The sequence below is a fragment of the Talpa occidentalis genome, unplaced genomic scaffold (genome assembly GCF_014898055.3).
Source record: "Talpa occidentalis isolate TD23 unplaced genomic scaffold, MPIMG_talOcc4v2.1 talOcc4.6, whole genome shotgun sequence".
Taxonomy (NCBI): domain Eukaryota; kingdom Metazoa; phylum Chordata; class Mammalia; order Eulipotyphla; family Talpidae; genus Talpa; species Talpa occidentalis.
This window is the reverse complement of record NW_023604972.1, coordinates 2,467,754-2,490,515: the sequence shown is the minus strand read 5'-3', so window position 1 is coordinate 2,490,515 and position 22,762 is coordinate 2,467,754. Positions and strand designations below refer to the sequence as shown.

Sequence of the window (22,762 nt, the reverse complement as noted above, 5' to 3'; positions counted from 1 at the left end):
AGCAGTGTGTTTCAGTCAGTCTGCCTGTTCTGCTCCCCACCTGTCTCTGGTGAGTCCTCTCACCCCCCTGTACCTCTGGCCTGTACCCCAGCTCTTGTGTGCATAAATAAATCTTAAAAAAAGGGGGGCCCAAGAGGAGCACAGCGTGGGTGTGGCCGGGGCCCCGAGGTCCCGCAGACAGCACAACGGAGTGACAGAGGCTGCAGCGGACGGAGCAGACACAAGCCCCACGCCCCTCCCGACTCCAGCTCTGCCCCAACATCCCCTCCCACACCTCGGGGAGAACATGCCTGCGGGGTGCAACTGTCTCTAACAAAAAGAGCTACAGGTGTGGAATTTAAATTGCAGCTGAGGTTGAAATCACACCCGGAGTACCTTCCCCAAGGAAAGGATGCTGAAAGGGTCTGGGTGATGCATGTTTGCTGGAGGGAGTTCTTGCAGGATTTGGTGTTCAAGGAAAAGCTCCCTCGACTGGCCAGAACCCACCGGCTAACAGGACGGAGGCGCCACGTCACTGCCGAGAGGCAGCTGTCACCCGGCCCCGGTTCCCCCACACCCTGTGGTGTCACTGGGTTTTTGCATTGTTCCTTCTGGCCACCTGATCGGGCCCCCAGTCCACACCCAGACAAGGCCCAGGACTTCCGCTCGGGCCTCTCCGCCCTCGGCCTCCATCTCTCAGAGATGCCCCAGCACCGGCTGCCCTCTGGCTCCTGGCACCGGGCGGGCGGCTGGCGACATGGAGCCGGCCTCCACCCACAGTCTGCCGTCACCCTCCCGCGTGCTGCTCTCCCGACGCCCGGGCCTCCCGGCACAGGAACGGCCACACAGGGCCCGGCATCCCCGCTCTCCGAGGGCCGGGCTGGGTCAGGTGAAGGCATTTTCCTCTCTTCCCTCATCAGCACCGCGAAGATGGCGTTTGCCAGACACGGCTGACCCCTGACCGAGAGCCGCTGCTCGCCTTGCCCCTCTTGTTTTCGAACAGCTGCCCTCCATCAACACTGGGGGACACCCCTCGAGTCCAGGAAGAGAATCCCAACTGGTCGAAGGCACAGACGGTAAGTTGTGCCCACGGACCAGGTCCAGCCCGCTGGCCAGCGTGGGGCCCTCCAGGGCCAGCCCCAGCAGCCACCGGGCCAAGCTGGTCTCGGTCATGGGGCTTTTGGGCCCCGTGGGTCAGCGTCTCACTGGGACTCAGGGGCCGCAAGAAGCAGTAGAGACGTGGGGCCCCTGCAGAGGGGCCCCGGAGCCCTCCCTGCTCCCCCAGCTCCTGCGTCTTTCCTGGTGTGGCCGCGTGACCAGCACCCCCTATCCGGAAGTAGAAGTCGAGGCTGGTTCTTGATTCATGACCAACACAGACACCCCCTTAGCAAACCGGTGAAGGGAAGGGGAGGGGCGGGTGGTGAGGGCCTACACCGAGGATCAGCGGACAAGGGTCCTCCTCAGAGGACACTTCGCACCCAGGTGCCAGCACAGCTGCTGCTTGTCCACGAGGAGCGGGCTCCAGCTGCTGCCCACTGTGCATGACTCCCTCGCCCTGGCGGCTGCCAGCTGCCCCCACCCTGGTGATTCACCGCGCAGCCAAGTGGCCCCGGGGCATGTGGCGCCCGTCCCTCCTGGCCCAGTACACGTGCCTGACTGGTGACGGCTGTGCTCAGCCGGCCCACGCTGGGTACTCACGCAAAGACCAAGCGCTCCCAGTGCCTCAGCTCCGCCTGCTCCTCCACGGAGGCCTCCAGCGCGTCATCCTTCAGCCTCTGCCGCACGCCCCGGACGCCCTCCTGGCCCCTGTCCCTCTCCTCGGCCTCCAGCTGCTCGGCGCGGGCGGCCATCTCCTTGCCGTGCTCCTCCAGGATCTGCTGCAGGAAGAGCCAGGGCACGCTGCGCTTGAGCAGCTCCTGGGTCAGCGCCGAGTTCTGCAGGCGCCGCACCTCCTCGCTGGCCTTCTCGGACAGGGACAGCGTCAGCGCCCGGAGCTCGTCCAGCGCGGTCTGGTCCAGGCGCTCCTGCAGCTCCTCCAGGGCGGCGCCGTGCTCGGCCAGCAGCCCCCTCCACTGACCCAGGTACTGGCCCGCGTCCTCGGTGGCCCGGAAGGCTTCCCCCAGGGCCAGCTGCTCCTTCCGCTGCTCTTTGTGCTGCAGGGATTTCAGAGAGGATCGTTCAGTGGGGCGGCCCTGGGACCCGGCTCAGGCACCTGCTGTGGACAGACGGTAACAGGCTCCCCCACAACCTCACAGCCAGGGTGTCCCTGACCACCTGACCCAAGACATAGAGAAAGCGTCATTGTTTGAGGTTGTTGGACACACGTTTATTGAGTCGTTTATTGACCAAACCTGAGCCCTGTCCTGGCCCCTCTGTTTTCAAGCCGAGCACCCCGGGCAAGGATCCTAGCTGTGCTCCGGCGCCTAATCTGTGAAAGGGGATAATAACCGGAGCCGCATCACGGGCAGCGGCGAGGCTGCTCAACACACACGGAGCTGACAGAGACGTGCCCCGTGCAGTGTTCACATCTAGAAACGCCTGCAACAGTTCTTCCTTGCCCAGGCACATAGCAACTGCCAATTGTCATATAACAGGGGACAATGTCCGATGGTCCATGGGAGACGATTTAAAGGAGAAGGTCAGGGAAGGCCATTCAAGGGAGGTGATTCAGGTGAGATCTGAGGGGCGAGGCCCTATCTCCACCGGGTTAAGATATGAGGAAAGAACAAGCCCGGGAGAACAGCAGATGCCAAGGTCCTGTGGTGGGAAGGGGTAAGCGGCAGTGTGCACCTCTCCCTGGCGTTGCTGTTCTCACAGATAATCTCGGCTCTGCTTGGAAGACACTCCTGGTGACCAGGGAGTATCAACACCTTCATTCTACAAATACTCGCTGAGCACCTATGCACGGCCTTAGCGCAGGGCCAAGGAGACACGATGAATGTTAAAGAACCTGTCATTGTCACTGTGCGCTCAAGCCAGCACCAGCACTCCCACCCCCTTGCCTGGACAGACATTACTAATGTACCTAGACCTGAGTCACGCCAGGCCCTCCCCGCCCCTCCCCACCCCAGCATTCCAGAAAGCCCCAGCCAAGCAACCGCAGATGCCCATCACGATGGCTGCCAGCTGTCCTGGGGGTCCTCGCCCTGCCGGCCACGCCCGCGGTACCTGCCCTGGGTGGGAGTCCAGCATGGTCAGGCCCAGAATGAAGAACATGATTCCTCACGTACCTTTTGCAGCAACTCTCGCCGTCTCTTGGTTATTAGCTTCTGGCAAAGCTTCCTCTTTTCCTGCTTTAAGTCATTGTCCAGCTTCTGTTTGATCGCGAAGACGTCCGTCTGCGCCCGCTCCAAGAGCACTTCCATCTGGTCTTCATCCAGGTAGCCAGCTCTAGGAGGAAAAGACAGTGCTCGCGGACGCCGAGCCCCTCCGCGGGCCGCTGTGTCTCGGCCTTTCTCTCCACACTGGTTTGGTCTGAATCAGAAAAATCTTTACCGTCAAGAAGGCGCAGGAGAAGAGGCCGCTATGACAATGCTAAGCCACACGGAGGGCGAGGCTGGTGTCCGGAGACAGCAGCGAGAGCACAGCGTCGGGAGAGAAAGCAGCTGGTAGGCAGGAATGGGCAAGAGTCGGGGAGAGAGTAGCACTCAAGGACATCGCTTGGTACAGACAGAACTTTCCAGGAGGAGGTGGTGAGGTAGGGTGCTGGCGACGGGAACAGCGCTGGGAAGCCGAGGGGTGACGCGGGGCTGCTCCCAAGGGTGCAAGCTCTCCACGTCCACCCGACTGGCCACGTGCCCAGATGAAACGCGGTGTCTGAGTCTGTGAGGGGCTTCTGGATGAGATGAGCATTTCAATCAGGAGACATGCCAGCCCACCTCCCCCAGGCGGGTGGGCCTCAGACAATGCACTGAAGGCCAAATAGAACAAAAGCAAGCGGATGGGGAACTTGGCCCTTTTCCTTCCCCTGCTGAGCCGGGACATCTTTCCTCATCTCCCCCTTGACCTTGGGCACAGATTGACGTCACTGTATGCCCTGATCTCAGGCTGTAGAACCCAAACGGGGTGACACCACCCACTTCCTCGTCTGCAGCTTCCAGAGGGCAAATGCTAATGATGGAGGACTAGAATAAAAAAACTGGGAAGGAGGCGCTGCAAGACCAGAAACCTGGCTCCCACGATGCCAAGAGCTGGAGGCGGGGGCCGGGGATTAGCACAGCCATTGACCCAGCTATCGAAACCAATATCTTCAGGCGCCAACGCCCAGATCACGAAGCATAAGGCCCAAGCAGGTACTAGACGCTTGTAGGGGTTGTCAGGAGCACAGGCCCAGGGGTGAAGATATGGCGATGGAGCCCATTGTGGAATCTCCGGTCCCTTTCAGATTCTGCAGTTATCCCAAATCAGCAACTAACCCAAGGCTCACAAGGAGCGACCCCTCCCAAAGAGAAGACTATGTCCCTGCAGTCTCTGCCCTGGCTCGGGGAGCGGTCCGTCGGCCCACCTGTGACTGTGCAGGTGCCTCTTTTCGCCAACTCCCTCCTGCCGCAGGGCAGCAGCCTCCTGCCTGCCCGTGCCCTGTACCTGTCGGGGCTTCTCCTCACTGGCCTCCCTCAGCGGAGGCCGCTTTCTTCAGGGACCCCACCTGCAGCCATGCAGGCCTCTCTCAGCAAACCTGTCCCTTTCGGAGCAGCTCTTCCTGCCCGCTGGTGTCTATGCAAGTGTCCTTTACTCTTCCGTCCCTTTCCCTAATAAACCTTCCCTTCAACTATAACTACCATCTGTCTCCTGGAGAAACTCGCCGAGAAACTCGCCATATGCCGCCGGAACGGGAGCTCTAGGGACACCTTTCCGAGAGTGACCCCGAGGACCCCGCGCTCCAAACGCACAGACTCCAAAAACCACATCCGTAGGCCCTCCCGCCTCGTGACCATGTGGCCTAATTCATCCGTGTCTCCGAGCTCCGTGTCTCTGGAGAGTCCCACCCGCTGCACTCGGTTACGACCACCACTCCCGCGGGACCCCCGGCCTGTCTGCTTCGTGGGCTGGCCTCCTGCGCAGCACAGGGTCGATTCTCAAGGGAAGCTTCTTGAAGCATGACTGCCTGGCTGGGTGCAGCTAGAGGCAGGTTTTAAAAATACAAGCCTGCAACAGCCTTTTCAAATGAAATTAGACAGTAAAAGCTGCAACACGCTTCCCGGTAGCTCCTCACGGCAGGAAGCCGGTGTCAGGTTCGTCGTGCGAGCCGTTCCCCTCGCTGCAGTGGACGGGGGCCAGGAATGTCAAGCCAGCCACAGCGACAAATTCATTAGCCCCGTTGGGAGGGCACATTCACATAATTCACTCCTCACAGAACCTCGTTAAACAGTGCAGAGAGCTGCAAAGTTACTGAGCAGCGGAACCAGTGGAGGAAACCACGAATCACCCAGAGAAAAGCAACGCACAGCCGTCTTATGTGTCTGGAGCGTCTCGTGACCTGAGAATAGATTCCATCGTTTATGATGAAGCCCCCCAGGGGGTGCCGGGAGGAACACCTGGGCTGAGAGCCTGCCACGGGCCTGGCTGCGTGGGCCTGGCTGCCGCGAGGACACTGTGGTCCCAAGACACGCGTCTGCGTTTGGACTTAAATCCGCACAGGGTGGCGCGAGCTCCATCAGAGAACAGGCGGGTCTCCCGCGATGCCACCCCCGGCCTGCGCCTTCAGCTTCTCGCTAAAATGCAGGTTCAGCTCCAGACAATGCAGCGTGGGATGTGCAACCGCCTCAGGACCGGCCTGGGCTGTGCCCCCTGAACACGAACCACGCGACTGGGGGTCACTGCATGGACGCAGACTGACAAGTCTGACAGACTGTAGATTAGCACCTATAATGCCAAGTCCTATAAAGCAAAGACCCCTCACAGCCCAAGAATTTCCCTTAGGTATGGAGTACAGCAGGCCACGCCTATGATTAGGACAGAGGCAGCTGGTCTTTGATGAGGAATGTTTGGTCAAGGTCAAGGTCAAGGTCAGTTGTTTTCTGCATCCTTAGAGCTGGTTTTCAGGTTTTACCTCTCATGCTTCTGGATGAGGAGGCTCAGCTGGGCGGCAGCGGCGTTCAGAAGGCCTTGCACCCGGGTGTCTGAAGACTGCAAGTTCTGGACCAGGTACTCCCTGTGGCCGAACCTCTTACTCAGGTGGTATCTCTTACTAGCCTGGAAAAAGTCCATTAACTCCTCTACATCCTCCTGTTTGAAAAACAGAAAGTCAAGAAAATACATCAGATTAGAATTGAGAGAAAATTCATTCCGGACAGTTAAAACAGTACATTTTCCAGAGAAAACGCGCAAGAATAGAAGCGGTGGGATTAGCACATTAAACCTCCCTGCCTGAACAAGGCTTAGAAGAAAACCACATGCTGACGTGAACCAGGGGCTCTAAGTGCCTTGAGAACGCTAGGCGGGGTTCCGACATGCCACTGCCCTGAGAAACAACGGAAATTTTACTCAGTCGGTCTCTCATCCTTCACCAGTGCACCCCGCTTCCCACATCCAGCTCCGGGTGGTGCCGGGGCTCTGGGTCTACCGGCCACGGGCCTGGTCCCCAGGACGCCACGTTCACGGAGCACTGGCCCAGCGTAGCAGGCGGAAGGCAGGTAGCTCACAGGTGAGCAGCACAGGAGACGGCACCCAGCTAACTCACCCCTCCCCACCCCTAAGACAGAGGAGCCCAAGTCCAGTTACCTGTATCTTGGCGTAATCTTGCAGCAGCGCTTTCACGGCCTCTGGCTGCAGCTCTCCTTTGCAAGCAGCACTTTTGATCTGGGTGAAAAAGAGACTGTGCAGCTCGGTCCTCTGGAACACAGCCAGCTGCCTGCGGGCCTTGGCCACGTCCTCCTCCCGCTGCAGGGTGAGCGACCGACCCAGCTGCTCCTGCTCCAGGCTGTGCAGGGTCCGCAGGAGGCTGCTGCACTGGGCCGCCGACTGCGGGGAGAGGGGCCGTAAGAGGGGCCCACTGCATACGCACAGTAGCCCTCCACACACGCACAACTGCCCTTGCACACGCGACAGCAGCACTCACACACACGCACAGCTGCCCACACCCACACACACACACAGCAGCATCGGCACACGTGCACAGCAGCCCTCACACACACGCACAGCTGTGCATGCACACGCGACAGCAGCACTCGCACACGCGCACAGCTGCCCACACACACTCGGGCCAGCAGGCCAGGATGAAGCTGCTACGCTCTGAGTAGCTGTCGTCCCTGGACTTTTTATTCCCCAAGTCAGCCTGAGAGCAGGACATTCCCAGGAGTATACACCTGCAAGTCAAATTGCCTGCACAATGGAAACTTCCGTGGGCTGGGCTACCAGGCTCTCAGTTTCCCATCATTGCTCACGCTTCACTTGGGTGAAGAGAAAAATAGCGGCACTTGGGCGCAAGGTGAGACGGCATGGGCCAAAGGGAGGCTGGAGAGGAGCTGAGAGGTGGCTCAACGCCTGCGCCTCATGGGGTGGAAGGAGGCCCCTCCACTGAGTTCCCCAAAGCTTCGTGCCCTGGCAGGGACCCACAGCCCCACCGCGGAGGCTGAACCCAAGGCAGCCCCAGATGCACGGCCGTGTGGACGTCCTGAGTGCCCCCCTGAGCCTGGACACACACGTCCATGGTGGAACCAGTGCGCCCAGGTCAGGTGCCCGGTTAGGTTCACACATCCATCTTTCTTTGACAGTATGAAACTCACAGCCCCAAACCTCAGTTTATTTCAATAAATAGGACTGTCTGGAGTGAAATTCATTTAGGATCCCACAACCAGGAGATGCTCACACAAATCCTTAAAAAAGAAAAAGAATCTGTCCTTGTGTAGAATTGCATTTCTGCTGAAGAGTAAAGCATGAGGTAAAGATATATTTATGTCACCGTGAAATACGCCCTAAAATAAGTTTGGACAGGAGTTCCCAATTTCCAAATACACTGCTGTCCTAAGGGGGTCCGGAGACTTGCTGCCCAACTTCTGGCCCAGTTCAATCCTCCTGTGTTAGGGATGACACGATTAGACCCTAAAGCAGGGGATACACCCCCAGACCAAGCAGACAATGTACAGGAAGGAGTGAGGTGGCCTCTTGTGACAGGCAGTAGAGAGTAGTGGGGACTGGGGCAAATCAGAGCTAGCAAGCTCTTTCTACAGGGCCAGCATTACTCAGCCCCCAAGGGGGCTCTGCAGGAATACGGACCCAGTGTGACCGCATCTTTCAGATTTTTTAAGAGAAGCTGGAAATTTAGATGTTTATATAAAATTCTGTATTTCTAATATTGGCAACAAACCTGCATTTTTAAAGGTACTTTAAAATAATGGTCACTCAACTCAATTCCTTACTGAACTTCTCAATAAAATGGACTTTTCAGGGAACTGAGCCAGGTTTATCCTGGGACTTCACGCACCTAGAAAATCATATCATCCTGTGGAGGGAGTGGGGGAGCATGGGCCAGGAGGGGACACTTTCCTCTGGTTTGAGAGTCACAGGCCTGTGCCAGGCTGTTCTGGAACACGCGCTGTTCACTATGCCGGCTCTACTCCGTCAGCAATGTGAAACTGGGTCACGAAATTATGACTGGACTAAATTATAGTCCCTGTACTCAATTTAGCAAGGCAGGCAAGTTGTAAAAATGCTTTATAAAAATAAACCCATCAGCAATGGCTCAAGTGCAAGACTCCCTGCATTTAAGGAATCTTTGCCGGTAAGACACTGACAGGGGTGGGGGCTGCAGGAAAGGCAAGGGCTCCTGACCTCCTCTTCTCTCGGCAGCAGAGATTCAAAGCAAGCTCTCAGAGCAGGGTCGTGCCTGAGCCGCTTGCAGGAAGCTGGGCAAGTCACTGCCCCCAGCCCCAAGTAGAAAGATCTCACATTCCCCCACTGTTCTTTGTCAGCCTCTTTCAAGGTGACGCTGACTGATGAGGCATGGGTGCAGGGCGCCCCCACTGTGTAAGCCGCAGGGAAACCCTCTCGGAGCACTGCCCAGGCAGACTCTGGTGGAGGAAGCGCTGAGGAGGTTGTGGGGGCCCAGGGGGCGCTCGGGCATGAGGGGGTGGCGAGCAGGGGCTCCAGGATGGAGAGGTAGGTGGACAGGTGAGTGGAAGAGTGGCGGGTGATGAATGCATGTGCGGGTGGGTGGAGGATGGTGGGTGAATGTGGACCTAGCCATGTGTCCACTCTCCACCCACCCGCCCATTCAGAATTTATTTAAGAAGCATTTATTGATCACGGATTGCCTCGGGCACCAGGGTAGGCAGTGAAGGCACAGAGAAAAGTGAGACAAGGTTCTTACAATTGAAGAAGCACATGGTCTGGTGAAAGGCTCACACCTATAGAGGGAAAGATGCAAGGAAACGTGAGGTGGGTGGATGGGTGGCTGGACAGGCAGGTGGCTGCATGAGCGGGTGGCTGGACAGGCAGGTGGCTGCATGGTTGGATGTGACAGACAGGTGTAAAGGTGTCTGGGGGGAAGGACAAATGGATGCAGAGATCATGGCTGGGCAGACGGGTGGCTGTGTAGACAGACAGATGCAGGGTGGAGAGCGGGTGGGTGGGTAGAAAATGAGGACTGGGGCCGGGGAGAGCCCACCGCGCCTCCCCTCAGGCACCTCACCCTCTCGCTGACGTGCTTCAGCACCTCCTCTGCCTCCTCCGCTGCGGCCATCTCCCTCCGCTGCTGGTGTTCCGTCTTCTTCCTCGCCTCCAGGTCACACTCGGCCGTCAAGGCCACCATCTTCCGGTCGTACTCCTCTTGTATTTCCCTCTCCAGCAACAGAAGCTGCTTCTTGAAGAGAGCACTCATCCTCCTCTCCACCTGGGGGGACAGCTGGCCGCGGCTGGTCAGGTTTCTCAGGAGAAGGGCAATGATGTCCTTGCTGATCTGGGTTCGACAGGCCTCCAGGTCCGAGTCTGCCCGGTTCAGGGTTGCAATCTCCAGCCTGGGGAAAGCCAAGGTCACAAGAACGCCGTCACGCAAGGGAAGAGACCGAGCTCTGAGGCTTCAAACGATTTCTAATGAAGCCTTTCCTTCTTCCTCTTCCCGGCCTCTCCTTTCCTCCTGCCCTCTGCTCCCTCCAGCGGGTGGAGGCCAGAGACACCAGCAGATGCCACCTCAGCAAATGGACCAGGTAGCACGTCAGAGCACTGAGGAACAGAACCGACACGAGCCTTGGTCTTGGTTAACAGGCAGCAGCAGACCAAGGTGGAAATGGAGAGTTACTACACTTGGAGGATTTTAAAGTTGATTTTAATCCTTTTCCAACTACAAATTTATATCTGGACATGGCGACTATATATATTGTGGGGTCCTGGATAGGATCCTAAAGTAGGAAAAGGTATTAGATGAAAATAAGGGAAAGTTACTTCTGAATAGAGGGGGGCGGAGCAACATGGCGGCGAGGAGACGCTGCGAGTAAGATCTCCCATTAAAAAAAGTTAATAGGGAGGAAAAGCGGCAGGTCCCAGTGAGAACCGGGACACAGAAGATAAACGGGTGACTCCAGCAAACTACCCGAAGAAGAAAGTGGCCATAAAAGAGGACTAGAAGGGAGGGAAGCGCAGAACCCTGCTCCCCTCCCCCGCCCACAGAGGCGGCACTCTCCAACGGCAGAGAGGGAGAAAACAACAAACCAAAACAACCAACAAGAACAAACGACGTAGCAAGCGGGACTGTGAGTGGAAAGGAACTATTGCAGCCACCACACCCCGTGAACGGGAGCTGAGGCGAACCCTGCAGGATTCGCCGCGGCGGTGAGCGAACGGCTCCGGGCGCCATTAGAGAAGAACAAAGACCCCGGGAGACGCGCACACAGCCCTGGCTGCCGGTAAGCTGGCCCGGAAACGCAGCGCGCTTGGGGAGCTTGAAAAGCAAGTGCAGACCGGAATCGCGGCTGCCCAGGTACCCGCGCCTGCGACCTAGGCTTGCGGGGAGACGACCTAGGCTTGCGGGGAGACGCGCGGAGGTCCTCACTGAGGTGAAGGTCCCTCCCTGAGTGAGCAGGATCCAGGCGCCCAGGCACGGGAGCAGTGCAAAAGGCGCCATTCCCGCGCCACTGAACTGGGCTACAGCCCGCGTCCTGGAACTGAGGGCTTTGAACTGAGACCCGGGGCATGAAAATTCGGGGCGTGGGTTCTCCACGACGGTGGGGCACAAGGCAGACACAGCACCCCAAAGCTGTTGAGGTGTACCCTACCATTCCCGCTCTGTTCCTGTCCCACGGGGTGGGGGGGACGAAAAACAGCCCCCCAAGGACAATAGGAGAGATCTCTGGCGCCACCTAGCGACCAGGAAAAAAAAAGTCACTAACACCCCATAGAACAGGAAATTTCTTAAGACTGCTTGAAAAGGGCAGAAGGCTTCTGCAGTGGCCAGCCGGGAAGTTATTCCACGCCAGGCCCCTTCCGACCAGCAGTCTGAGCCCACAGAGGGAGCAGGCACCCACGTCCGGGGCAGACCGGGGGCGCAGAAGAGTGTGCCTGAAACCGGAGGCGCAGGGACTGCATCCCGCTTCGCCATTTGAGAACAGGGACATTTCTTCAGTAAAAACTGCCTAAAACCAGCAGAAAGCTCCCCCAGAAGACAGAGATGGCTCCTGGAAGAGCCAGAGGGGAGCGGAGAAGTTCACCCAAGATGTCAGTCAGTCCGAGCAACACAGTGTCCCAACGCATACGACAAATTAGAAAACAGACAGTAGGGAGTAGAAGAACCACACGCAACCTAAAAACTCCTCAGGAAAGAAGCACACCACAAAAAGAAAACCACTCCCCAGATTGCAACGACAGCAACTTGGAAGAACTTCTGAGCCTTCCAGAAAGAGAATTTAAAATTGCCATGATTAAAAAAGTGATAGATCAGAAGAAGGAAATTGAGTCCCTAAAGAGGGAAGTAAGAGAAATGCAGGAGATCAAAGAATTAATGGAGGAACTAAAGAACTCTGGGAAAAGCAATGAAAGCAGAATAGATGAAATGGAAGAACGAATAAGTAATCTTGAAGACACAGAAATAAAAAGAACCAAAACAGAAAAGGAAAGAGAAGTACGAAGGAAAAAGAATGAAGAAAGACTTCGGGAACTATCTGACTCCATGAGGAAAGGAAATATAAGAGTTATAGGAATTCCAGAAGGAGAGGAGAGAGATGTAGGAACAGAGAAAATATTCATGGATATAATTGAAGAGAACTTCCCAAATGAGAAGAAGGAGCTGAAAATTGATATACAAGAAGCAAGAAGAACACCAAACTTCCACGACGAAAGGAAAAACACAGCAAGACACATAATAGTAAAGCTCCCAAGAATCCAGGACAAGGAAAAAATAATGAAGCTGACAAGAGGGAAGAAACAGATAACATTCAAAGGAAAACCAATCAGGCTGACATCAGACTTCTCTGAAGAAACACTACGGGCAAGGAGAGAGTGGAGGGACATAGTCAACAGACTCCAAGAAAACAGATGCCAACCAAGAATACTCTATCCCGCAAAGCTCTCTTTCCTCCATGAAGAAAGAATATGGACCTTCCCAGACAAAGAGAAACTCCGGAATTTCATTGCGACTAAACCCCCACTCCAAAAAATACTACAAGGAATCCTAAAGCCAGAACCTCAGAGGGACGAATAACAACGAAAGAAGACCAAAAAAAAAAAAAAGTTATTAAAAGAATAAATAAATAAAATCAAAGGAAAGACAAACATAATGGCAAATACAGATGCTAACATATCAATATTAACTCTAAATGTAAATGGACTAAACTCTTCAATAAAAAGACACAGAGTTGCAGCCTGGATTAAGAAACAAAACCCAACCTTTTGCTGTCTCCAGGAAACACATTTAGCTACAAAAGATAAAAATAGGCTCAAAGTCAAAGGATGGAAAACAATCCTACAAGCAAATGGGCCAAAAAAGAAAGCAGGAACAGCTATACTTATATCAGATAAAACAGACTTCAAACTCAAAAAAATAAAAAGAGACCCCAATGGTCACTACATTATGATTAAGGGGACAATACTTCAAGAAGAAATAACACTCATTAACATATACTCACCAAACGAAAGAGCACCAAAATATATCAGACAACTGTTGTCCTCTCTGAAAACAGACATCAGAGAAAACACATATGTAGTGGGAGACTTCAACACACCACTATCAACAATGGATAGATCAACAAGACAAAAAATAAGTAAAGAAACTAAAGCTCTAAATAAGGACCTAGAGCATTTGGGCTTAACAGACATCTATAGAACACTAAACCCAAAAAAAACGGAGTACACATTTTTCTCAAGCGCACACGGATCATTCTCCAGGATCGATCACATACTGGGGCACAAGACAAACATCAACAGATACACCAAGATTGAAATCATACCAACCATCTTTTCTGACCACGAAGGCATCAAACTAGAAATAAATCATAAAAAGAAGGCAAGGAACTATCCTACCTCATGGAGATTAAAAGCCACACTACTGGAAGACCACTGGACTAACGAGGAGATCAAAGAAGAAATTAAAAAATTCTTTGAATTGAATGACAAGGAGGACACCAATATCCTAAATGTATGGGATGCAGCAAAAGCAGTAATAAGAGGAAAATATATAGCAATAGAAGCTCACATCAAAAAACAAGAAAGAACTCAAAGAAACAACCTAATCTCGAAGCTCAAAGATCTAGAAAAAGAACAACAAAAAAACCCCAGAACCAGTAGAAGAAAAGAAATAATAAAAACCAAAGCAGAAATAAATGAAATTGAAACTAAAAAAACAATCCAAAAGATCAATGAAACCAAGAGCTGGTTCTTTGAAAAAATAAATAAAATAGACAAACCCCTAGCCAGGCTCACAAAGGAAAAAAGGGAGAAAGCACAAATACACAGAATCATAAATGAAAGAGGAGAAATCACAACGGACACAGCAGAAATCAAAAGAATAATCAGTAACTACTATGAACAGTTATATGGAAACAAGTTCAACAATCTAGAGGAGATGGACAAATTCCTACAACTCTACAATCACCCAAAGCTAGATAAAGAAGAAATAGAACACCTAAACAGACCAATTACAAGCAGCGAAATTGAAATGGTAATTAAAAACCTCCCCAAAAACAAAAGCCCAGGACCTGATGGATTTACAAATGAATTCTACCAAACATTCAGAGACGAATTAGTGCCTATCCTTCACAAACTCTTCCAAAAAATTGAGAAGGAAGGGACAATACCAAACACGTTCTATGAAGCCAATATTACACTAATACCAAAACCGAATAAGGACAACACAAAAAAGGAAAACTATAGGCCAATCTCCCTAATGAACACTGATGCAAAAATCCTCAATAAAATTTTAGCTATCAGAATCCAACAATGTATCCATAAGATAATTCACCACGACCAAGTTGGATTCATTCCAGGGGCACAAGGATGGTTTAACATCCGAAAATCAATCAACGTTATCCAACACATCAACAAAAAGAAATATAAAAACCATATGATAATATCAATAGATGCTGAGAAAGCTTTCGACAAAGTGCAACACCCATTCATGATAAAAGCCCTTGAAATTCTTGGGATACAAGGAACATACCTCAACATCATAAAGGCCATCTATGACAAGCCAACAGCCAGTATCATTCTCAATGGTGAAAAGCTGAAAGCAATTCCATTAAGATCTGGAACAAGACAAGGATGTCCACTCTCACCACTGCTTTTCAATATAATACTGGAAGTCCTAGCCAGAGCAATAAGACAAGAGAAAGACATCCAAGGAATCCAAATAGGAAAAGAAGAAGTCAAACTATCACTATTTGCAGATGATATGATAATATACATAGAGAACCCCAAAATCTCCACAGAAAAACTAATTCAACTCATCAATCAATTCAGTAAAGTGGCAGGATACAAAATCAACACGCAAAAGTCAGTAGCCTTCCTATACACAAACAATAAATCTGAAGAAGAAGAAATCAAAAAAACCACCCCTTTATTATCGAAACAAAAAAAATCAAATATTTGGGAATAAATCTAACAAAAGAGGTAAAGGACCTATACAAAGAAAACTATAAAACACTGTTAAAAGAAATAGAAGAAGACACAAAGAAATGGAAAGACATCCCCTGCTCATGGATTGGAAGAATAAACATTATTAAAATGGCCATCCTACCAAAAGCAATATACAGATTCAATGCTATTCCAATCAAAATCTCAATGGCATTCTTCAAAGAAATAGAACAATTATTGATGAAATTCATATGGAATCACCAAAAACCCCGAATAGCCAAAGCTCTACTGAAAAAAAAAGAAGGAAATGGAGGCATCACACTCCCAGACTTCAAACTATACTACAAAGCCATAATCATCAAAACTGCATGGTATTGGAACAAGAACAGACATACAGACCAATGGAATCGAATAGAAAATCCAGAAATAAACCCACAGATTTATGGTCAACTAATCTTTGACAAAGGAGCAAAGACTATGCATTGGAGCAAAGAAAGTTTGTTCAATAAATGGTGCTGGGAAAACTGGGTCGCTACATGCAAAAGAATGAAGCTTGACCACTACCTCACACCATACACAAAAATCAACTCAAAATGGATTAAAGAACTAGACATAAGACCTGAAACCATAAAATACATAGAAGGAAATATAGGCGAAACACTACGGGATTTGCACATCAAAGACATCTTTACAGACACATCACCCAAAGCAGTGATAGTGAAGAGAAAGATAAACAGCTGGGACTACATCAAATTAAAGAGCTTCTGCACAGCAAAAGAGACAATAACAAAAACAAAGAGAAACCCCACCAACTGGGAGAACATTTTTGCACCCAACACTAATGATAAAGGACTGATCACAAAAATCTGCAAAGAGCTGATGAGACTCAGCAACAACAAAGAAAATAATCCAGTCAAAAAATGGGCAGAAGAGCTAAAAAGAAACTTCTCTGAAGAGGAAATGCAAATGGCCAACAGACATATGAAAAAATGTTCAACATCACTTGTAATCAGGGAAATGCAAATCAAAACTACCATGAGATACCATCTCACACCAGTGAGAATGGCACATATTAAAAAAACTAGCAACAACAAATGTTGGCGAGGATGTGGAGAAAAAGGAACTCTTGTGCACTGTTGGTGGGAGTGCAAACTGGTCCAACCACTATGGAGAGCTGTGTGGAGATTTCTGGACCTACTAAACATAGAGCTTCCATATGATCCAGCAATTCCACTCCTAGGTATTTACCCAAAGGACACAGAAACATCAATTCCAAAGAGCACCTGCACTCCTATGTTTATAGCAGCACTGTTTACAATAGCTAAGCTTTGGAAACAACCCAAATGCCCAAAAATAGATGACTGGATCAAGAAGATGTGGTACATATATACCATGGAATATTACTCAGCATTCAAAAAAGATAAACACATGCAATTTGCAGCAACATGGATGGCACTGGAAGGGATCATGCTCAGCGAAATAAGCCAAAAAGAAAAAGAAAAATACCGGATGGTCTCACTCATAGCAGGAATCTAGAAAACTTAAATAAGGGACCAGGAAAATGAATATAAGAAAGTGAAAATCAAAATCAACAAAAAACTATGAACCAGAGACACTTGTTGGGGGGTGGGGGGCGGGAGGGGAAGGATTGGGGTCAGAATGGGGCGTTTGCAATTGTATGGGGGAATATAAAAATAAAATTTAATATTAAAAAAAAAAAAAAAAAAAAAAAATAAGGGAAAGTTGCATGAAGTATAGACTTTAGTTAATCATGATCTTTTGGGTCCTTGATTGCAGCAAAGTCACCACAAAAACGTGTGATGTTCACAGGGGAACTGCACTATGTTCTCGATTTTTCTGTGAACCTCAAACTGCTCTAAAAATAGCCTACATGAGAAGTATTTATGAGCCACTTCACAGGATCTCAGATTCTAAAGCTTGTGTTGGTGTTGTGCAACTCCACACACTCAGCGTAACACCCAGACTGTACTCTTAACGTGGGCGAATTCTCTGGTGTGTTAATTATAGCTCCATTCAGCTACACAAAGATGCAAAGGAACAATTAACTGATGTTCATCAGAGAAACTGGAAAACAAAGACAAATAGAAAGACTTCATTCACCTAGGTCATCTGTCTGTGAGAACCCATGCAGCCATTCTGTCCTTCCTTCCAGTGTTTTCTCTAAGCATGACGTGCCATAAAGGTGCACTGTTCATGCCAGTACAATTTTGTTCTTTTTTGTCAAATTAACATTGGAACAGGCACCTGCAGGGTATTTAGAATTGGTGAGTCTCTGAGGTTTTCTAGTTGCACATTCGGGCTAGTTGCAAAATGCATCTGATTGTAAAAATAGAAGACAAGAAAATTTTATTACAGAAATTCTCCTGATGTCATCATTACCCATCTTGAAAAACTGTCGCTATTTACCAAACTTCTAATGATTCCCTTTGATACTTGTGTCAGCATTTTAAGGGAAGTCTGATTTGTCATTTTTACCTGTAAACTCCTCTGTGCATCTTTAACTGCATACAAACATGCGCGGACCCTTCCCTTTGTAACGTTACCATTGTTTTCTCTAACCTTGGATGACTATATCACATTATTTTATGTTATTTAAAGCATTAACAGTAATTTCAATAATTAATATCAAAAACTATTCAGAGTACCTCAAGTGTCCCCAAATGATTTATAGTTCAAAGTTTAATTCACGACCGAGACAGAGTGCCACCATGTCCTTCAGGTCCACCTTATCCTATGACTTCTGTCCTCCCACTCTGTTCAGCCACTGCTCTCCTGCAGAGACCAGGTCATTTGCAGCAGACTCCATGCTGGGGTCTGTGCTATCCTTATTTTTCGAACTCCTGTATTTCCTGCAAACTACTGTTTAGATCAGAAGACTTGATTGGGTCAGTTCAGTGTTGTCCTAAACCTGAGAGGGGGCACCTGGGATAGCCTACTAGTCAGCTGCCCAGATTGTGCCTGGGGCAGCCTGCAATCAACCTCCACAGCTCCAGACTGAGCAAAGGCAGTCCTCCTGATCAACCAGAGCAGACTAGAGGCTGAGTCCAGGCAGGCCACCTGGTCGACATTAGCAGCCTCAGGCCTGAGTACTGCAGACCTTCTGATTGAACTGAACTGGCTACAGCTGAGTAGAGGCCAGTCACGAAGTCAAACTTGGCAGCCTCTAGGCTTGGCCCTGGGAAGACAACTGGATGAACTCAGCAGCCTCCAGACTAAGTCCATGAGGGCCTCCTAGTTGACCTCAGAAGCCCCCAGGGTCTGGGGAAGACTCCTGGTAAAACACAGAGGTCTCCAGCAGAGACCATACCAGCCTCCCAGTGACCTCGGAAGGCTCTAGGCTGGGTCCAGAGGAGCCTGCTGGTACACCTCCACAGCCTCCAGGCTCAGCAAAGGTAATCGGCCTGGTCGACCTCGGCAGGCTCCAGGGTGAATCCAAGCTGACCTCCTGGCCTTCCTCAGCAGCCTCTAGGTTGTGGCCAGGGCAGCCTGCTGGTTGACCTCAGCAGGCAACAGGTTCAGTCGAGGCCGGCCTCCTGGTCTGCCCCAGGAGCCTCTAGGCTGTGGCAGGGGCAGGTTGCTGGTCGACCTCGGCAGGTAACAGGATGTGTCCAGGCCGCCTCCTGGTCTACCTCAGCAGACTCAAGGCTGTAACCGGGGCAGCCCCCTGCTCGAACACGGCAGCCTCTAAGCTGTGGCCAGGGCGCCTGCTGGTCGACCTCGGCAGGCAACAGGCTGAGTCCAGGCTGGCCTCCTGCTCTGCCCCAGCAACCTCTAGGCTGTGGCTGGAGCAGGCTGCTGGTCAACCTAGGCAGGTAACAGGCTGAGTCCAAGGCAGCCTCAAGTGTGTAACCCAGGGCAGCCTCTACGCTATATCCAAGGCAGCCTGCTGGTCAACCTCGGCAGGCACAGACTGAGTCCAGGGCAGCCACCTGGTCTACCTCAGCTGCCTCAAGGCTGTAACCCGGGGTAGCCTCCTGCTCGACTTCAGCAGCCTCTAGGCTGTGCCCCGCACAGCCTGATGGTCAATCTCGGCAGGCAACAGGCTGAGTCCAAGCCAGCCTTCTGGTTGATGTCAGCAGGCAACAGGCTGAGTTCAGGCCACCTCCTGGTCTACCTCAGCACCCCCTAGGCTGTGGCCGGGGCAGCCTGCTGGTCGACCTCGGCAGGCAACAGTCTGAGTCCAGGACGGCCTCCTGATCTGCCCCACAGCCTCTAGGCTGTGGCCGGGGCAGGCTGTTGGTCCACTTGGGCAGGTAACAGGCTGAGTCCAGGGCGGCCACCTGGTCTACCTCACCTGCCTCAAGTCTGTAACCTGGGGCAGCCTACTGCTAGTCCTCGGCAGTCTCTAGGCTGTGCCTGGCCCAGCCTGCTGCTTACCACTGCAGGCTTCAGGCTGCATCCAGGGTAGCCTCCTGATCTACCTCAGCAGCCTCTAGGCTGTGGCCAGGGCAGGCTGCTGGTGGACCTCGGCAGGCAACAGGCTGAGTCCAGGACAGCCCCCTTGTCTACCTCAGCAGCCTCAAGGCTGTAACCGGGGCAGCCTCCTGCTTAACCTTGGCAACCTCTAGGCTGTGCCCATCCCAGCCTGCTGGTCGACTACTGCAGGCTTCAGGCTGAGTCCAGGGCAGCCTTCTGGTTTACTTCAGCAGCCTCTATGCTGTGCCGGGCAGGCTGATTGACCTCGACAGGCAGCAGGCTGACTTCAGGCCAGCCTCCTAGTGGTCTCAGCAGCCTCTAGGCTATGCCCGGGGCAGCCTGCTGGTTGACCTTGGGAGGTAGCAGGTTGACTCCAGCAGGCCTGTTGGTCTACTTCAGCAGCCTCTAGGGAGTACCCGGATCAGCCTGCTGGTCCACCTCGGAAGGTTCCATGCTAAGTTTATGCTGGCTTCCTGGTCTATCTCAGCAGCCTCCAGGCTGTGCCCAGGGCAGCCTTCGGGTCCATTTCCACAGCCTTCAGGGTGAGTAAAGGCAGTACTCCTGGTCAACCTTCGCAGCTTCCAGGCCGTGTTCATGCAGGCTTTCTGTTCGACCTCAGCAGCCTCTAGGCGGGGCCCTGAGCAACGGGCTAGTCAACCTTCATAGCCTCCAGGCTGAGAAAAAGCAGTCCTCCTGGTCGACCATTGGCGGACTCAGGCTGAGCACATTCATCGTTTGCTGGACCTCGGCCGCCTCCAGGCTCAGCCAGTACTTGTTATCCTCTAGCCTGAGCCATGTTTGTCTCAATGATGGCCCTCAGGAATCTCCAAAATGTCCCTGGGGCCACTTGACTGGTCGACTCACCATCTTTCTGGCTGAGCCATTGCCCCCTGTAGGATCAGCTGGATAGCTGTCTACCTCCATGAAAGAGATGATCTATTAATCCCTGAGACTTGAGTCCACATAACAGCTCTGAAAATCTATTATCCTCGTGGGGTCTAGTAGCATGGCAGGGACTCGTTTGGGCCTGTCACATCCATTCCCCCACTGTGGGCTTAGATGGTCAGCAGGCTTGGCGGGTGCTGACGTGAGCCTACACCTGCAGCTCTCTTCCATCCCTTCACCGTGTGCTCTGCCCATGCTTCCACCTGTAGTTGTTAGATCCCTGGTTTCACCAGGGGCTGCATGCACAATTTCTAACTCTATAACTTCTGAATTTTTAAGCCGAGGTACTTCACAAAGGACTTTTCCTTGGCCATGCAGAATTTCTGACCTAAGGCTCACCAAGAGGATAGATGTTTGATTATTTGCTAATTCAAGGGTCAGAAAAGCAGCTTTCACAGTGACAAGTTTAGACCTGCTTGCTGATTTGTTTATTTTCTGGGTTCATTTTAGTGGGAGGACTAGTAGCTGTTAATAAGACTCTCTGAAACTCCCTGACAATCTGAGCTTTGGCTGACTTTTACCTGGAAACTTCATCAGGGGAAGCACAGCACGTATGTCACTAGGACACACGGCTTGTGGCTAAAATGACATGGGTCAGTAAATTACATCTGATGGCAGAACCTGTAAAGGAACCATAAATACCTAGCTGGGAAGCCAATTCTGAACTTCCCCAAGGCAACTGACTCTGGGAACAGGGAGTGTGCCTTGTGGGGACCTTGGAAGCTTTGCTTGTGCCTGACTTCAAGAAGCAGCGGCAGCTGTGGGGATGAAGCTTTGAAGCCAGACCTGCTCAATATGGATTATCCCTCCTGTATCTGCAGATGGAGGAAGGGGCGACAAGCCAGGGCATGTGGGCAGCCTCCAGAGGCTGAACAAGGCAAGGGAGCACATTCCACCCTAGAGCTGACACAGTAGTTTTTTTCTAGTAAGGCCCATTTTGAACTTTGACCTCCAGAACCACAGAATAATCTGTTTGCATTGCTTTAAGTCACCAAGATTGTGGTAACTTGTTACAATTAAATTTCAAGTTCATACACCTTATCTGACCATCCTACCCATGCATCATCATTCATCCATTCATTTATTAACTTACACCCTAAAATGCGGTGTCTGTGTCAAGTAAACGGCAGGTGCTTTGCTGTGTCTGAAATGGGATAACAGACTTGCTGTGTCTGAAATGGGATAACAGACTTGTTGTCAAATGAGTAACAGACTTGCTCTCAAAGCCTCTCACCTCAGGGGGCCGGGAAAGGGTTTTGTTCCCCACAGCATAATGTTCCCCACCTCACAGGTGTGAGCAGGGTAAAGAAAGATAAGCACTAGAAAGTGCATGGTGTGGAGTCTGGTTCCAAGTAACTGTAGCCCCCACTCTTTGCTCTTCTCTGCCCTGGGATACTGGCTGTGGGGTGCATTCCATGCCAGGCTTGCCCTTTCTCATCACCTGGGAGAACAATCTCACGTCACTTTCATGTCAAAGTGTTAATGATAACCACCACGGATAAAGCTTCGAGAAGTGAAGTCAGGGAGTTTCAAAGTCACAAAGGAATGAAAAATGGCCCTTTAAACCACATAAAATGCTGTGCAATGAACGAAGCTAACGCTGTCTGCTAATTTCCCAAAAGGCCAGGAAGAACAAAATGAGCCCCAAGAACAGGGCTGACCTGCAGGAGGGGCACACCTGAGTCTCCTCACCCCCGAGGCGTTTTTAATTAGTAAAACAACAAGAGCTGCGGTTGCCACCCTCCTCTACCCGTTGCTCACGCCTCCATGAGACAGACAGACAGACATTCTGAATGACTCTTGCCGGCCTGGTTTCTCCTTTGTTGCTTCATCAAGTCAGCAACGTTTGCAAGATTCCAAGACGGCTTTCCCAGGGAACATTCATCTCCTCAGGTCGCACAGACCGGAGACAGAGCAGGTGGTGCTGCGGGTCTAGGGCCCAGGGACTGAGCGATCTCTAACAGCTGCAAAGTGGGGGGAAAGGGCTGCCGTGACTGCACATCAGCTGGGCGGGGGTGTGGGGCTTCCCTCTTCTCCCATTCCCCCGCCAGGAGCCAAGTGGAGGGGGCCAGGCCCCTGACCCCCGGCTGGCCTCCCCCACAGCAGATTTCATAAGGAGGCTGCAGGGTCTTGCGAAGCCTGCAGGGAAAGGCCCTCCTCCTCCACCCTCACTTTGCAAAGCAATAAAAGCAACAGGTGACTCCGGGCCCAGCTGGAGAGCGGGCTGACCACTGGGCTCGGTACTCGAGATCAGGAGGAGATGGGGCTCCTCGCCGCCCCGCTCAAACAGGCCCAGCTATCGAGGTCGCTTATGCCTTTTATTTCTAAGAAAGCCCCGCGAGGACGAGGGACGAGGACGAATGAATCTCGCGGCCGCTGGCGGGTGTGGGCAAGCTGAGGCCTGTGT

At 51.8% G+C, this 22,762-nt stretch overlaps 1 protein-coding gene across 1 annotated transcript in view; it reads right to left on the bottom strand.

The window, feature by feature from the left end:
• The window catches only part of EVC2 (EvC ciliary complex subunit 2), a gene marked incomplete at its 5' end in the record, with an annotated part of 58,886 nt that overhangs the window by 15,774 nt on the left and 20,350 nt on the right, over window positions 1-22,762 (bottom strand). The window contains 5 exons of the mRNA XM_054688293.1: window positions 1,678-2,132; window positions 3,210-3,369; window positions 6,029-6,204; window positions 6,700-6,939; window positions 9,608-9,932. Coding sequence (XP_054544268.1) covers window positions 1,678-2,132; window positions 3,210-3,369; window positions 6,029-6,204; window positions 6,700-6,939; window positions 9,608-9,932 — 1,356 coding nt within the window. The remainder of the gene's footprint in view (window positions 1-1,677; window positions 2,133-3,209; window positions 3,370-6,028; window positions 6,205-6,699; window positions 6,940-9,607; window positions 9,933-22,762) is intronic.